A 17012-nucleotide genomic window follows, 5' to 3' on the forward strand; every position below is an offset into this window, starting at 1 on the left:
ATACCTGAAAAGTTTCTCCAATAGCCAAAAGTACTTGAACTAAAATATTTGAATGGGGAATAGGGAAAGCAACAAAATGCACTTTGTGTGGTTTTAATGTCATATTAAAATAAAATGCACAGCTTTACTTGGAAATTATTTTTATTGGAATAGTTGTAAATATTTTAAGATATTGTACCTCAATAGCATACACTTCCCATATATTATATAGATATTTTAACCGTAAAATCCTACACGTTTACTCAAAGTTCCACCTATCATTGAGGCTTACTCCCCAATATGTGTGTTTAGGATTGCAGCGTGAAGGGATAAAATAAAAGTGCTAAAAACTCTTATTAAAATTCCTGGAAAATGGTAATTTCAAGTTTTAGATTTTAACATTATTGCCTCCATTCCATTTCCCCAATTTAACTGGAATGTATATTGTGTTTTCATTTTGTTACTAAATAATTTTATGAATTTTATGTATAAAAGCGGAACCTTTTCTGCAGAAAAAAATTCACTACATATCACCAAACAACCTGCAAAAAAGACCCCCATGTTGATGAAGTGGAAGATCAGAGAAGAGGCGTTTTTATAAACAATGCTTAGAACAGAGGAGGACTATATAAAAAAAGTGACTACACCAATATCATTTCAGTGCTGAGCCATTTCATTTTACTAGGTTTTAAAACTTGAACCTAGTTTTAATTGTTTTATGCCGCTGTATTAAAACTGCAGGTTTTTTTTAGTATGTTTTCATTCTGTTGTTTTATTTTATTTTTTTGAAAGATGCCCCGGGAACCAAGGCAAAGGGTAAAAACAAGAAAGCTTCATAAGTCCTCCCTTCCAAGTTGAAGAAAAACACTCAGGTTCCTCCTCCTGCGGTTGCCGTACAAGATGGCGGCGCCCAGTTCGATCTACTCTATGGCGTCCTAGCAACAAGAACGAAGTAATACGTCGACGCACTTCCGGGTCTTGGCGCCGGCGCTTGAACTTTGACCCTCGCAATAGCGTGTGCTTCCTCTTCCGGTGCCGGCTCCCACTCTAGGTAAGAGCAATTCAGTCTGTCTCTTTCGGGGAGCTTGGTTTAATCCGTTTCCATCCGCGGCAGGGAGGGCTTGAGGGGCCTTGCGGGTACGTCGGAGGGCACTTGGGAGCTTGGGGTGAAGGACGAGGGGTGTATGGCGGCGGGCAAGCCAGGAGAGGCCGGCGCCTGGGTAGGAGTCTTGCGTGCAGGCCTCTCCGCCTCGCACAGCCTTGAGCGAGGCCTTCCAGTCTGCGAAGCCGCGCAGAGCTATGAATAATCGCGGGCTCTCCAGTTCTCTCGTACTCGGGCGGAAGGCTAAATAAAATGTGTTTTCTCCCTATCCAACGGCGCGTTCGATGCCTAGTTTTCACTGCGAAAAATAAAGGGCCGAGGACATATTATTTAGCATCTGGGTTCGGTCTCTTCCTTCTCCAAGTAGAATCACTGAGGAATCGATTTTGAGATATTCTCCCTTAAAAATGCGGGGTAATTGGCGGTGGGTGGGTGGGGGAAGAAACGAACCCGAACTGCAAGAGTGTTGTGCCCGTGGTTTCTGAAGCGTTGGCTTGGGTAAGAGTTCAAGTACAGCACTTATTTCTGCCATGAAGTTCACCAGTCTTGTGGTCTCTCTAAACCTCACTGGCCTTCCAGGGTTGTTTTGAGGGTAGTCAAATAAACCCTAAGCAATACATTTAGTTGATTGGAATGGCAAATGTGATCATACACCACCTTGATTGCAAACTGTGTTGCTGTAACAGTGTGGTGAAATGGCTAACTACTTTGGGGTGTTGTTGCTGTTTTGCAATCAAGCAATGTATTAATTTTATGAAATATAAGTATGAGACTTGAATTGGGAAGAACTTTCATGTGCCAGTTATTATTTCATTTAGCCTACCAAGCATACCCCACAGGCTGGTGGTAAGGATAAATTGGTGAGAAATTATGTTATCTCTATCTCATTTGAATGACAGAATAGTCATGTAACACTGGCAGTTGGGGTTTGTGTGTGTGTATTCTCTCTGTCTCATACTCTGCTTAGAATGCTGCCTTCTCACTATTTTCTTTCCTTGTTTAGAAACGATGGTCCAGCGTCTGACATACCGACGTAGGTTGTCCTACAACACAGCCTCCAACAAGACCAGGCTGTAAGTAAAATCCTACTATTAAATGATTGCATTATTTTTAAATAAATTTTATAACACTTAAATTAAATTAAATGACTGTTTCTTTGGTTGATACAGATCCAGGACACCAGGCAACAGGATTGTTTATTTGTACACCAAGAAAGTGGGCAAGGCACCAAAGTCTGCATGCGGCGTGTGCCCAGGAAGACTTCGTGGTGTAAGTGTATTCTCTTCTACTTGTGTTGACTGGCATCCTAGATAAAGACAGGAACTCTAGCTCATTGCCCAATTTATATTGGAAAATCTGGTATACATGGTTCTTAGGTAAATCTCTCTCTCTCCCCCCCCCCCCCCATCTTGCCTGTAAAAATGTAAAGTGTTGCATAGGCAATTGCTTGTTAATACATTTGTAATTTCATTGTTGGCATGATGCTCAAGCCAGTGCCTAATGCACTGTTAAACTATAACAATGTGGGTTGTTTGTTTTGCACTTGATCATTATTCATTTGTCATTAATTTCAAGCATTATAGAAAAATCAGTGGTGTCCACGTAGATCTGAAACAGAAAATACCTCTTCCATCTTAGCTAAAATTAGCTATGTAGAGTTGCCTCTTTCATGTGTCCTCTGTTTTCCACAACTAAGTAGCAATTGCTTCCCTCCCCCCCTTTACATTGTGACAAAACAGGAATAGTTTATTTCACGGTAATAGCAGTGAACCAATATTACAGAATTGGAAGTGCTTTAATGCTGAAAATAACATGCTAATAAACTGCTGCTATTTTTAATATAATGGTATGCATACAGTCTTGTAACAGTACAGAATCGAATTCTGATGTGGTTGAAGAGGGCAAGTGAACAGGTGGTGAAGAAATGAAAGAGAAATTAATTGTTGACAGTGTCTGCATTTACTGAAGTGACTATCTGAAGAGGATATCTATATTTGATATTGTTTTAACTAAGACTTTAAAATTGATTTCCTCAATGTCATGGAAGGTTGCTTAAGGGAAGCACTAAGTAGCAAAGCAATTTTAGTGTAAAAGTACTGTCTTTCAAAAAAAAATTCCCTTGTTCTTAGAAAAATATGTGTCTGCCATTCAAAAAACAATAGCTGCTTATAATGCCTTAAAGTTATTTAAGAATATAAAAGCCCAACTGCAACAGACATAAGGCCTATCTAGTCTATCCTGGTGTCAGTCTCCAACCAGATGCCCGTGAGAAGCCCACAAGCAGGACAAGAGTGCTTCATACTATTATATGCCTATTGTCTCTTCATTTGATTGTCTTTTAGCAAGCCTAAGACTGTGAATCATGCAGACTGTGGGTTATACAAATGTATTTTTCACTTCTTACAGGTTCGTGCTGTTCGCCCTAAAGTTCTTATGAGGCTGTCAAAAACAAAGAAGCATGTTAGCAGAGCCTATGGTGGGTCCATGTGTGCTAAATGCGTTCGTGACAGGTAATTTATAAGCATATTTTTTTTAAGTTCATGGGTTATAATTTTTAGTTTCAAATATCTGTCTAGTTTCTTTCTTGTAACTCCTCCTTAGTGGTGGCCCCTTCTTCATGCAGCCACCTCTACCCTGAGCTTAGGCCTTTAAGCACTGATTAAAATAATATCTGTTGTTGATGCTTGCATGTTTAAGTTGCTGTCTACCGCCTTGTGACTTGATGTGAAAGGCAGTGTAGGAATGTCTTTTAAAAATAAATAACTTTGCTACTGTAGAAATCTGGACTAAAATTTGTGCTGTACAAATGCATGTTTTTTTAAACCCAACCTAACTCATCCCTGCTTGAGATGCCAGTAAAAGAAGACAAGTATATCTTCCAAATCCAGTGTTGTGTATTTTATTTTACTAAGTGATTATTGCTTGTTGTCTCAGAATGAAATAGCTTATTTTGACTTCCAGCCATATCAGCTTGTAAGCAATCAGCAGCACAAGCTGTTTTGTATTTAACAAAACCTGGTCATCATCGATCACCAGGAATTCCCTCCAGTTGAGTAAGAGGGTACAATCGAGAAACAGTGCAATCTGTTCCTCCATTACCAGTGTCCTCAGTTTCTGCACTGTAAGGGGACAAGGGACCTAGTGAACACAGGGCTTGTTTCTGATTTCTCAGACCATGGTTTGGAAGCTTCTCTGAATATAGCCTGTGTGATAACTAATGACCAATGCTGAAATAGTAACAAGTGCTTTCCTTTTTCTCTAGAATCAAAAGAGCATTCCTTATTGAAGAACAGAAGATTGTTGTCAAGGTGCTGAAGGCCCAAGCACAGAGTCAGAAATCAAAGTGATAATTTGTGTTGTCTGCCTAATAAATGAAGATTTAACTTCCATGTGTAGTGATTCTTTTCCCCAGAGAACTTATCAAATGTGTTCAGTATTGAGGATGAACTCTGGAGTTGTAAGGGGTGGGGGGCTTTGTGTTGATTATTCTCTTCGTTGTTGTTTTTTTAAAAAAACCACACCATTAAATACATATCCTAAACAAGTTGCATGGAACAAGGAACATGAGGATCCACTGGGAGAAATTAGCATGAGCAAGGAAATCACACACCATCAGGTTAAGTCAATCTTGCTAGGTTCCCTAGGGTATGCTAGAAACCTTCATGAAGGAATGCTTTTGTGACACCGTAAGCCTGGAGTCTTCGACATGGCAACCTTACACATTTCCTTTGCCATCCATCAGGGCCCCATCACTCCCGATTTTTAACTTTTAGTTAAGGATTATTTGGCAGGGATAGTTGCTTGGCAGCATTTTCTGCGTTTGTGCTGCTTACTACAATTTCTTAGATTTCTAAATGTGCCTCATGGGCCAAAAGCGATGAAAACTTTAGTATGAGTTTTGTTTTCAGCTTGCTTCCACTGGGAAAGAGGATGTAGTTAGTTAGTTTGTATCACGACAGAACTTGCATAATAATTAAAGGTATTTTTTTGGATTTGTTTAACATCTACCCTTCTGCCATAAGTGATTTTTAAAAGAACTAAGTATAGGACAATATCCAATATCAGTTCTGCTGGTCAGTGAACTACTGTGCAAGCAATGGAGCTTCCTCTTGGTTCATCCAATTCCCCATGCAATCTCAGAATCAGCTCTGGAAAGTTAAAGAACCATCCAAAGCAGACGTTCGGGGCATGGGGTGAGGGAGGAGATTCCTGTTGCACCAGCAGATCTATGCACACAGAGCACCGGATACATCCCATAATTTATGTGGGATCTTGCAAGGTAAGTTGCTTTGTGCTTACCTTTACCTTGTAGGCTCTTGGAGCACTTCTGAAAGCAACCAGAGACTCTGTGATACTTGTGAAATATACGAACTAATGGTTATATAAGCTGTTCTTAATTCCCTTTCTGTCTTAGAAAGGAACTGTTCAGTAATATCCTTAAAACCTTTGTGAGTTGACTTTTGTATCATCTGATTTTCTTGTCAGGAAAAATTTAAAAAGTAAGACAGGTCTGCTTAACCTTTGCTGCAAGTATTCGGTTAGACTTGGCTTGTATTAAAAGCTGTTGGACAGTACTGTAATTAAATGATGATGTTTTGGAAAGGAGATCTTGCTCCTTATCTTAAATTTTGAGTGTGTAGTATCTTCAGTTCTTAACAATCAGATGAGGTCAAAAACCAAGAAGTAGCTAATTCATTAAATTGCATTTGAGTGAACAAGAAATATGATTTAGCATAATCACTACAATCTGATAAAAAGCCTTGCTAGTGGTAAAAACAATGCAGGCAAACGGTAATATGCCCTCCTGATTAAAAGACAAAGACTGCTGCAATATCAAGGCAGACCTAACTCAAAAAATACATGACAGCTCTCCTCTACATAAGCACCGTTATGGTGACTTCTATAATGCAATGAGGTACCAGATTATGTTTTTTAAAGACCTGCTCATAGAAGTCTTAAAATGACACAGGCTAAATGAATGGATGAAAAACATTTGCACATAGTTTAAGATGATTTACCATTAAGTTTAGCAGTCTAAATACAACATTTGTTAATTTTTGTTTGAAAGTAATTTCCATAGATTTCAATAGGAATTAACTCCTAAATTTGACTAGGGTTGCAGCCTTACTTTTACTATAAACAAGCTCAGTGAGTATTACAATTTTTGGAAAGAGCATGTGGTGCTAAAACACACTTCTCCCTCAGGTGGAATTATCTCAGCTTTGTTTACCAGCTTTCTGAAAAGGCAAAACTCATACTTCTTAGTGAATGTAGACTCATTTAAATGTCCATTAATATTTTCTCTTTGAATCTAACAATGGCCCAGCACATGTGGAAGTGCCAACTTCAACTGTGTTTTCTGCAGCGTGGTCAGTGCCTGAGAGCAACCAGTCTAGCTGGGTAAAATACACTACGAATGGAAGAGGTTGGAGATTTCGATACTAGCAAAAGTATATGAACATAGTTGCCCAATGATGGGAGGTGAGGTTGCTTCCAGGAGGTGTCTTCTTGTGTGAGGGAAAGGGTTAAAATCTGGCAAATGCTTGTTTATTCTAACTCCTGAATCTTAATTCATTTAGATGATGAAAGTTTAATTGGCTTCAGTAGAATTTTTTTAATAAACATTGCGTGATTTCGGAGACAGGAGGAGAAGCTTAATGTTTAATGAAAAAGCCCTAATTTTGTTTTGAATTTATGAAGAACATCGGGAGAAGAGGGGTCTGATGCTGCAGGGCATGCTAAAAGTAAACTAGCTCAGTTTGTGAGTTGCATGTTAAAGTAGTTTAAGCAGAGCCTTTTCTGTTAATTCTAATGAGAAAGGGAAAACACTGGTTTTTAAAAGAGGAAATGGCTCTAAATTGACCCAGGAAAGCATAACTGTTGAATGTGGTGGAAAGAGACAGCCTTTTTTAAACAGCTGGTGTCATCCACCACTCTTTTCTGTATATAAACAGAACAATTCAAAATGTGATGGGTTGAGACAGCCACCTAGCTAAATCTAAATAGCAGAATGCACCAAATCCTCTTTGTTCAGTAGCTTAAAACTTTATATTAGTATACGAACTCCTTAGCTTATTGAAAATCTTGTGGGTGATGGAAATAATGATTTGAGTATAAAATGTGTATATACGTGACAATTTCTTGAGGTTTGTACTTCCAAAATACTATTAAATCACTCTTGGGGGGGGGGCAAGCTGTAGCTCTCATATTGAACAATATCACAGCTATGGTGGCTGGGGTTGGGAGTCTAGTTAACAGCTGGAGGACCACCAGTTAGCCACTAATGGTTTGGTGTTGTACTTAACCTTCAGGCTATTCCCCTCTGCCGATTCTGCTTTTTTTTAAAAAATCAAGTGTAACTCATTAACCTTAATTTCAGTGTTGAAAACTGCATCTTTAATTATGAAGTTCCACATGTATATTGATTATGTACATTCTGGCAAAGACATAAGATGCTTTGACAAGCTGAGCAACAAAGAAAATTCGTTAAGAGAGCGGGCTTGTTCTTAAAGAGCAACTCTGCCATGCTGTGGCTACTCTTATCAACTGCAATTACTATCACTAATTTTGTCATCTGGATATGTCTATGAAGATTAGCATTTTTAAAATAATCAACTTATATATTCTTAGTTTTGATAGAAACAAGAAGTCAAAGCAGGTACTCATGCACAGAAAGTCACAGAATTATAATGCCCCCCATATAAATATCAATGTGTTTTAAATCCAAGCTGCAGGTGAAACGTTAAGCACAAACTATAAATGTTATCAAACCCAAGAAGTCTTGTTCAACACCCACAGAGATTATTCTAGGCAAAAATTACACAAGGACTCTTTCCTGTTCCCTCCACTGCCTGACCATTCTACTGGTGTACCAACTGAACCCTTTCTTAGAGTTTGCCCAAGGTTATTCATGCTCTAGTAACATTAATAACTTTAATGTGCTGTACAGTGGTACCTCGGGTTAAATACTTAATTTGTTCCGGAGGTCCGTTCTTAACCTGAAACTGTTCTTAACCTGAAGCACCACTTTAGCTAATGGGGCCTCCTGCTGCTGCCGCACCGCCAGAGCACGATTTCTGTTCTCATCCTGACGCAGAGTTCTTAACCCGAGGTACTATTTCTGGGTTAGCAGAGTCTGTAACCTGAAGTGTATGTAACCCGAGGTACCACTGTATTTGGGACTGTCTTTAAAAACCAGTATGAAGGGAGTTTCACTAACTGTCAATATGCCTCACTGCTCAATTCTTAGTTCTGATCTTGACCTTTGAAATCCTCAGCTCTGAATTCTATTGCCTTGTTCTGCTCTAAGGTGTATAAATAGTGAAGGATAACTGAGCAACAAGTGGATGAAATTGGAAGTTTTTCCAGGGCAGGGGGTTCTTGAACAGTGGTCCATGAGCTTCATTTAGGTGGTCCATGTGTCTGTAAAAATACAGCTAAAAACCACAGATCACTTAGTGCAGCACATTCCAATTCCTGCAAAAGGCAGAAAAATCATTAAGTTTCCCACCAAGATCCTCAGCCTTTTCAAGTGGTTTGACAGGAAAAAGAAATATGGAAACCACTGTTCCCAGGACAACCTTTGCCAACCAAATGTCTGGCAATTATTTGGGAATACAACTCCCAGTGCCGCTGCCCATTAGCTACACTGACTGGGACCTATGGGAGTGGTAGATTTTTAAAAAATGTGTAGAAGGGGCCTAGATCAGCAAAGCCTTTTTGAGAGATAACACCATATTAAAAAAGGTAAAGGTACCCCTGCCCGTATGGGCCAGTCTTGACAGACTCTAGGGTTGTGCGCTCATCTCACTCTATAGGCTGGGAGCCAGCGCTGTCCGCAGACACTTCCGGGTCACGTGGCCAGCGTGACATCGCTGCTCTGGCGAGCCAGAGCCGCACACGGAAACGCTGTTTACCTTCCCGCTAGTAAGCGGTCCCTATTTATCTACTTGCACCCGGGAGTGCTTTCGAACTGCTAGGTTGGCAGGCGCTGGGACTGAACAACGGGAGCGCACCCCGCCACGGGGATTCGAACCACCGACCTTTCGATCGGCAAGCCCTAGGTGCTGAGGCTTTAACCCACAGCGCCACCCGCGTCCCTATCACCATATTAGGCCCCATCTAAACATTTAAAGCAGCATCATGCATATTAGTATTATTATTAGAATTTATATACCACCCTATATTCAGAGCTCTCAGGGCGGTTCACATAAAAAGATCACATTATATAAAATAAAAATAAAAGCAATAACCCCAAAAAAGAGCCACATTTTAAAAGTCATATTATGCAGTCATGGTTTTTTCCAAAGAATTCAGGGGATTGTAGTTTGTTAAGGGTGCTGAGAATTGGTAGGAGACCCCGCTCAGAGAAGTACAATTTCAGAGCTGACTGTCAAGACAGATGGATCATTAAACCACTCTGCAAATTGTAGCTCTTTGAGGAGAATAGAGGTCTTTTTGTTGTTGTTTAGTCGTTTAATAGTGTCCGACTAAACGTGACCCAATGGACCAGAGCACTCCTGTCTTCCACTGTCCAACCATCTCGTCCTCTGTCTCCTTGTGCCCTCCATCTTTCCCAACATCAGGGTCTTTTCCAGGGAGTCTTCTCTTCTCATGAGGTGGCCAAAGTATTGGAGCCTCAGCTTCAGGATCTGTCCTTCCAGTGAGCACTCAGGGCTGATTTCCTTCAGAATCGATAGGTTTGATCTTCTTGCAGTCCATGGGACTCTCAAGAGTCTCCTCCAGCACCATAATTCAAAAGCATCAGTTCTTCGTCGATCAGCCTTCTTTATGGTCCAGCTCTCACTTCCATACATCACTACTGGGAAAACCATAGCTTTAACTAGACGGACCTTTGTTGGCAAGGTGATGTCTCTGCTTTTTAAGATGCTGTAAGAGGTCTTTTAACACCCTTAAAAAACTACAGTTCCCAGGATTGTTTGGGGGAACTTCTGATTGTTTAATGCAATATGATACTGCCACCGCAGATAGCTCCTTAGTCGGTTGCAGGAAAAGAAAAACTATTGTGCCCTCTTTAAGATTAAGCGGAGCTTCCTTCTAATAAATCCTGCACAAAATAGTAAGATAGAGGGTGTGACGTAGCAGATGGCACCTTCTACTTGGAATGCGGCTTATTTGAGGGGGCGTGGCTTTCGCGCGTCCTGGCAGGGCCACGTCTACCCGTTTAGAAAGCCACGTTGAGCGTTGTCAGGACTTGGCAGATCAGTATCCTCTCCCAGCCGCTCCTTACCGCACGCCGCGGGAGGGTAAAAACAATATTAATAACGCGCCGCATTCAAATTCGGGTTTCTCCACAATTATTTGTTTTGCGTTTCGTTTACGCGGCACGTTCTTATTTTCCTTCCTTTTTCTCCTGAGACGTGTTTGTCTTGTTTCCCTTGCAGGACCCGGCTAGTTACCGCCTCAGCTTTTATTATCGTAAGGACGGTGGCCCAGACGAGCCGATCGATTCTGTAACGGCGCATGCGCGGGATAAGCTGCCGTTGGGAGACGAGGGGAGTTTGTGGCCTGAGGAGACGGGACGGGCGAGCCGCCTCCGCCGCTGAGAGTCGACATGGAGACGCTCTACCGGGTTCCGTTCGCGGTGCTGGAGTGCCCCAACATCAAGCTGAAGAAGCCGAGCTGGGTGCACATGCCCTCGGCCATGACGGTCTACGCGCTGGTGGTGGTCTCGTACTTCCTCATCACGGGAGGTAATTCCCTTGGGAGCGACGGGAGGCTCTGCGCGGTGGGCCTTCAGGCGCGCGCAAAGATACACGCAAATGCACACGCGCACAAAGATACACGCAAATGCACACGCGCAGCTCATTCCTGCCGCCTCGGTTGCCCCATATTCATATATAGAATTTTCAGCTTTCTGCCTCTCAATTAATTCACATTCATTTTAACATTTCAAAACTAGACTTCCTTCTCTCCCCTCTTTCTGTGGTTCCTTAAATTGATTTTTAAAAATTAATTCTGTATATCCGAATTTAACTTAATTTGTTCATTCATTCATCTGCTTTAAAGATATACTCTTATGAAAACTGCAGGTTACTATTACAATAATCATGCCAGTGTTCTTACCTGCTTGCAATCTGTTTGTAAATATTCAATAAACAATCTCTATTCTTTCTCCGTTGCCGCATATTCTAGTTGTAATCTTCCATTTAGGAGTGAAAAAAGCCAAAAATGGGTGGGGGAAAGGCATGAAAAGGGAATGGGTTTATCACCAGGCTTCCCGTTTGCCTGCCAGGGTGGTCCTGAGTTGTGCCTTGCTACGGAAGGGGTGTTTTTGTATTAATTATTTTAGTAAAGCCCCAGAAACACTAGCAAATGAAAGTAACCCGGGGACGGGTGCAGAAACTCTACTGTTCCATTTCATTCATTTCTTTTGTTATTTGTTTATGCCCTGAAGCCTTTTCCCTCTAAGGAGTTTGAGATGGCATGCATAGGTAATATCGCCTTTCCTCCTTGAGGAATCCCTGCAACAAACCACTTCCCTGCCCCTCTTCATTGAATTCCCATAAGGTAGCTAAGGCTGAGAGGCACAGTGACTGGCCCACTGGATCACCTGATGAGCTTCAGGGCTGAGCAGGGATTCAGACCCTGGCCTCCCAAGTCCTAGTTTGACATTGTCCACTACAGCACCATTGGCTGGCTTTTTTAAAGTTTCTAAAGACACACCCCAGCCAAGCATTGCAGGGGGTTGAACCTGATGATCTTCGGACTCCCAACATTATGATCCTATGAAAGCACTAGGCTGGTGTGAGGGGTGGTGGTCTGGGCAGTGCGCTCTGGAGAGGGGGATTTGGGGGCCCATTCTAAGTTGGAGACTGGCTCTTGGTGACAAGAGTGGTTGTCGCAAGTAAGGGTTTTTTTTAAAAAAAAGGATAAAGGACTGTTAAGTCCAGTCAAAGGTGACTATGGGGTTGCAACACTCATCTCGCTTCGGGGCAAGGGAGCCAGTGTTTGTTCACAGACAGCTTTCTGGGTCATATGGCCAGCATGACTAAACCACTTCTGGTGCAGCGGAATACCATGACGGAAACCAGAGCACACAGAAACGCTGTTTACCTTCCTGCTGCAGTAGTACCTATTTATCTACTTGCACTGGTGTGCTATCAAACTGCTAGGTTGGCAGGAGCTGGGACAAAGTAACGGGAGCTCATCCCGCCGCAGGGATTCAAGCCGCCAACCTTCTGATTGGCAAACCCAAGAGGCTAAGTGGTTTAGACCACAGCAAGTACAGTGGAACCTCGGGTTGCAAATGTGATCTGTGCGGGAGACACATTCGCAATGCGCAGCAGTGCACATGCGCGAGACACGATTTGGCTGTTCCAGTACTTCCAGGTTCGGCGTGTCCGTAACCCGAATAAGCTCAACCCGCAGTGATCGCAACCCGAGGTATGACTGTAACTGAAAGGAGAAAAGGAGTCAAAAGCTGCAGGTCTCTAAAGGCTCTGCAGTGCTGCCTCTCCCTTTGCTGTGTAGCCCGACAATATGGAGTGGGTGCTACTATATTGCATCTGAGGGAGACTGGAGAGAAAATATACTGGACTGCAACCTGAAGTATTAACAATTGAGCTGTATTACAGGATTATTGTAAACTATTTGTATCATTGCACACACATGTAAATGCATGGGTAATAACGATTGACTGCATTGGAGGATTGTAGTAAGCTACACAACCACAGCCCTCCTCATTCTCCCTGAAACTTGTGATATGGCAATAGTAGCTGTGTACTCTATTGCACACTTTTGTATGTCTAAAATTAAATACAGCCCACCAAATTTTTCACATGAAAAAAAGACCTTAGATCATGAACGTTCTTTCTACCTTTAGGCTTAGGGAAGGTGGTGTGTGTGTGTGTGTGTTCTTTCAAACTAAATTTACATTTTCTCTCTCTTTCTGTAGGAATCATTTATGATGTGATTGTAGAACCTCCCAGTGTTGGCTCAATGACAGATGAACATGGACATCAGAGGCCTGTGGCCTTCTTGGCTTACAGGTAGAAAATATACTCGATACTAGCAAAATGTATTTCTCTAAAGATTACTATGGAGTATTTTGACTGCTGTTTACATGGTGAGCTGGCTGTTAGAACATTGTGATCAAAGCTTATTGTAGCTTTAGCGAGCTACAGAAATGAATAGAAACACTAACATCATTTTAAAAGAAGTTGTTTAACTTAGTAGACAGTCCTCCTGCTCTCTGGAACAGAGTCTTAGTTGAACTGAGTTAATAGTCATTCATGTGGTTTAAACTACTGTCAAGGATGGAAACTAATTGTCAGAGAGTAAACACTATGTGTAGCTACAATTGTAGGGCCATCCTATTTGGGGACTAGGGATCTAAAGCAACAAGAAGTATCATGGCAAAGGGAAAACCAGTAATAAGTGCCTGACATATTCTGGAAAGAAATCGGGCTCTGTGTGTGTTGATAGTTATAGCTGAAGGAATAGCCAGATGTTTGATGGGATTGCTTCTCAGTAAATTATAGAGCTTGGGGTATGGTAGCTATCTGCACTGCTTTTGGGAACTTCTCATCTTTGTTTAATAGCATCAAGTCTCTAATGGTTTCAAAGAGGAAGCAGTTTTCCTGTAATGTGACACTCATCATTTATTTTATTTTCTACCTTCCACTGTATCATGATGACTGTTTTTCTTGTGTGTGAGAGTAGAATATATGCATGCACCTATGTTTGTGAATTTTACACAATGTGACAGGTTAGCCAGATAATCTGTAGCACTGCTGTTCAAACTAAAATATTTCCTTGTCTTGTATGCAGAGTAAATGGACAGTACATTATGGAAGGGCTCGCTTCCAGCTTCCTCTTCACAATGGGAGGCCTTGGCTTTATAATATTGGACCGTTCTAATGCACCAAATATCCCAAAGCTGAACAGATTTCTGCTGCTTTTTATTGGATTTGTCAGTGTCCTGTTGAGTTTCTTTATGGCCAGAGTATTCATGAGGATGAAATTACCGTAAGTAAATTGTTTCTCCTATGATTTTCCGACCTCCACTTTTAATCTTTATCACAATCTAAAGATAAAATAAGTACTAAGGGGAAAATAAAGATATTGCAAGGATTTTCTCATGTTTTTAAAACATTGTTTGGAGCAGTGTGAATTATACCACAGGTTTTTTTCAATAGACAAGCAAATGTCCACTCTAGAGGAGTAATCATAATATTGAAAGATGCCAGGCCATGAAATCAGAATTTTTTTTAAAAAAACTGACTACAGTGTCTGAGATGAGGGAATCAATACTATTTATGAGGAAAGCTATATAAGTACTGTTGTAAAAAGCATTTCACAAACACCTAATATTGTTTACAGTAATCCTGCAAGGGAGATCAGTTTTATCCGCAGTTTGAGGGAGATTGAGGCAGAGTCTTTGTGGCTAGCTTTAAAGTCCAGAAGGAAACCAAGAATGATTGAAGGAACATTTATCTAGGAATATACAACAATTTATTGTATATGTAGATCATGTCACTAACCATGACTTCCAGCAATGTAAACCTGAAGCAAGCACATGAGAGTACAATAATTAAATATGACCCACAGATGGTTTCCTACATAGAAGTATCTGGTGTGTAGGGTGGCTTCCTATACTTATGTAGTGATCCTTCTATTTTATAAAAGATGCTCATGTTAGTGTTTTAAGACCTAAAGCACTCCCACCCCAAATATCTGAAAGACTTCCTCCTTCCCTGTCCTGGGTGTTAAGATCAGCAGAGGAGGCCCTTTTGGTAGCTCCACCCCTCTCAGAAACTCCAGGTGGTGATGGCTCAGGAGAGGGCATTCTCTGTGGCAGCCCCTAAGTTGTGAAACGCCCTGTCCACTTCATTATACAGTTTTCAGTGAATGCCTTTGACACCTGAAATGTATACTTTAAGAACCCACCCTGTTTTGGTGATTGTAGCTTTTGCAATTGTGAGTAATCGCAACTGTTTTTAATGTTGTATTTTAAATTGTTGTAACCCACCTGGGTGAAGAGCAAACAATCAGTAATATATTCCTCCCTCCCTGTTCAAATTTCCCCTTTGTCCTCTAGGGGCTACTTAATGGGTTAGTGCCTTATTGTGGAGTGTCGCAAAGCAGAAATTGGATTTTCTTCTCTTCGTGAAGAGGAATGAATAGCAAAAATTCCACAGCCCCATCCCTCCTGTCCAGAGAGACAAGAAAAAGAGAATGAACTAAGGAAAGGGCTGCTTTCTCCTTTTCTTCTTGTATAAAGAGCAACACTTGTTACAGGCGGTTAGTTTATTAACAGATTTGTGTCTATTTTTATGACTGTTAAAAAATACTCAGAAGTGTTAACTAGGCCTAAGTGTATTGAACCTTAAACGTAAAACCTTTGTCCTTCAATCCTGTTCCTCTCGGCACCCCTAAGGCTTCAAGCCAAAAGTAATACTTTTATTCATGTACCACCATGGCTTGTTCTTGCTCCTTTTTAGAGAATTCACTTTGTAAATGGGGGTGGGGTTAGATTAGAGGAATATAAATTGATCATTTTCATGATTGCAAATTGACAGAAGTGTTTGTCAGTGATTCATGACTGCCATATACCACATGTCCCTGATACAGCAGCCTGCGATGGCAGAAAAAAAAGTTGTGCCTGCCTCTGGGTTAGGCAGTCCAAGCTGACAGAGCTTATCACATATTGAGAAGCTGTGAGATGTCAAAGAGTTGTAGGGTTGTGGAGGCTCCCAGTTGAGCTTCTGCTTCCTTAACCCCACCCTTGCCTAACAGGTGGTTGGTGTTGGAAAACATTTTGCATAGTGTGCATGTGGGGCAGGGGCTGCTGTTGTGTAACTTTGGATATTGGGTACAGACTTCCACTTTCCACACCAGGCTCCTGCAGCAGAGTTCACCTGCTTTGCACATAGGAGTATCTTCTCAGTTGGGGTGTGTGTTCTATCAGAGCAGTGTCTCGGGTAATGTTTACTTTGATATTCATTCTAACGCAGCAAGAGAATACATGTGTGAAGGAAAAATCCATTATTGTGTGAATGTAGTTCTTCCTCTTCATAAAAGATAAGAAAGACATATTAAACATCTTTTTCTACTAAATTACTTTGTGTTTAATACAGCGTTCATATATTGGAGCATTTTTGGCATTCGGACAAAGTTAAGTACTGCTTCATAACATTTCTGTCTAGCGGCCAGTATTATTTCTGTTTTACAGATGGGGAGAATGACTTGTTCCTGGCCACATAATGAGTTTTCTGCTAAACCATAGACTTCTTCGCAGATGTTCCCGGGCCAATTTCCTGGGAATTTCCAAGGAATGGTTCTGGGTCATCTTTTCATTTATAGCCTAGGTCCAGTTTGTTCTATTTACTCAAATTTCTGTACTGCCGTTCATCATGGGATGCTTTACAACATGCACATTAAAAATAAAATTCAGTTCACATCATAAAAATACAAAATGAAAACACAAAAATACATACTAAAACAATAGCAAACCAATAAGTGCCCTCCTACAAACACAGTTAAAAAGCCATAGAACAGTAATCTGCAAAGCACCTGGTTAAAGAGAAACATTTTTGCCTGGCGCCTCAAGGTATGTAATAAAGGTGCCAGGTATTACATTGTTTTGCCAGCAGGTGGCACTGCTTGCATGGATTTTGTGTACTGAAGTGAAACATAATGACATTTAATAATAGGATTTACTTATACCATTCTGAGATAAAATGGGATGAGAAAAGTAGGGAAAAGGTAGGTTTTTATCACACTTCACTGTAATCAGTTTTCCTTTGGAATGTTCTTGTGGCAGCAGTTCTGTTTACAATCTCTTCCTCTTGCTCTACTTTTCCTTCTACCCCCACCCCCTTCAGTTTATTTTTAATTTGGAATCTGTGCTCCTCTTTCCTCGGTCATCTGCACATGGGCTCATATGATTCACCCTAGAAACAAAATA

At 41.1% G+C, this 17012-nt stretch overlaps 2 protein-coding genes and 1 long non-coding RNA gene across 4 annotated transcripts in view; 2 read left to right on the plus strand and 1 right to left on the minus strand.

Annotated features, from left to right (window-relative positions):
• The window catches only part of LOC310685200, a 38944-nt gene extending 26996 nt beyond the window's left edge, over positions 1-11948 (minus strand). Inside the window, exon 1 of the long non-coding RNA XR_014515113.1 lies at positions 11168-11948. This is a non-coding gene — a long non-coding RNA (uncharacterized lncRNA). The remainder of the gene's footprint in view (positions 1-11167) is intronic.
• Positions 1004-4468, plus strand: RPL34 (ribosomal protein L34). 2 transcript variants are annotated; one of them, XM_083456874.1, is made up of 5 exons: positions 1004-1030; positions 2085-2154; positions 2251-2350; positions 3488-3591; positions 4344-4468. In XM_083456874.1, exons 2-5 carry the CDS (start codon positions 2090-2092, stop codon positions 4426-4428), a joined length of 354 nt encoding a protein of 117 aa, XP_083313000.1. In that variant the 5' UTR covers positions 1004-1030; positions 2085-2089; the 3' UTR covers positions 4429-4468. The 2 variants fall into 2 exon arrangements, with proteins under 2 accessions (XP_083313000.1, XP_083312999.1); XM_083456873.1 differs by lacking the exon at positions 1004-1030 and adding an exon at positions 1034-1116.
• OSTC (oligosaccharyltransferase complex non-catalytic subunit) lies at positions 10303-16162 on the plus strand. Its single transcript, XM_083456866.1, has 5 exons — positions 10303-10386; positions 10486-10794; positions 12999-13092; positions 13874-14071; positions 15144-16162. Exons 2-5 carry the CDS (start codon positions 10656-10658, stop codon positions 15160-15162), a joined length of 450 nt encoding a protein of 149 aa, XP_083312992.1. The 5' UTR covers positions 10303-10386; positions 10486-10655; the 3' UTR covers positions 15163-16162.
• The last annotated feature ends 850 nt before the right edge of the window (positions 16163-17012 follow it).

Source organism: Podarcis tiliguerta, assembly GCF_965153285.1.
Source record: "Podarcis tiliguerta genome assembly, chromosome: 9".
In the NCBI taxonomy this organism is placed as follows: Eukaryota; Metazoa; Chordata; class Lepidosauria; order Squamata; family Lacertidae; genus Podarcis; species Podarcis tiliguerta.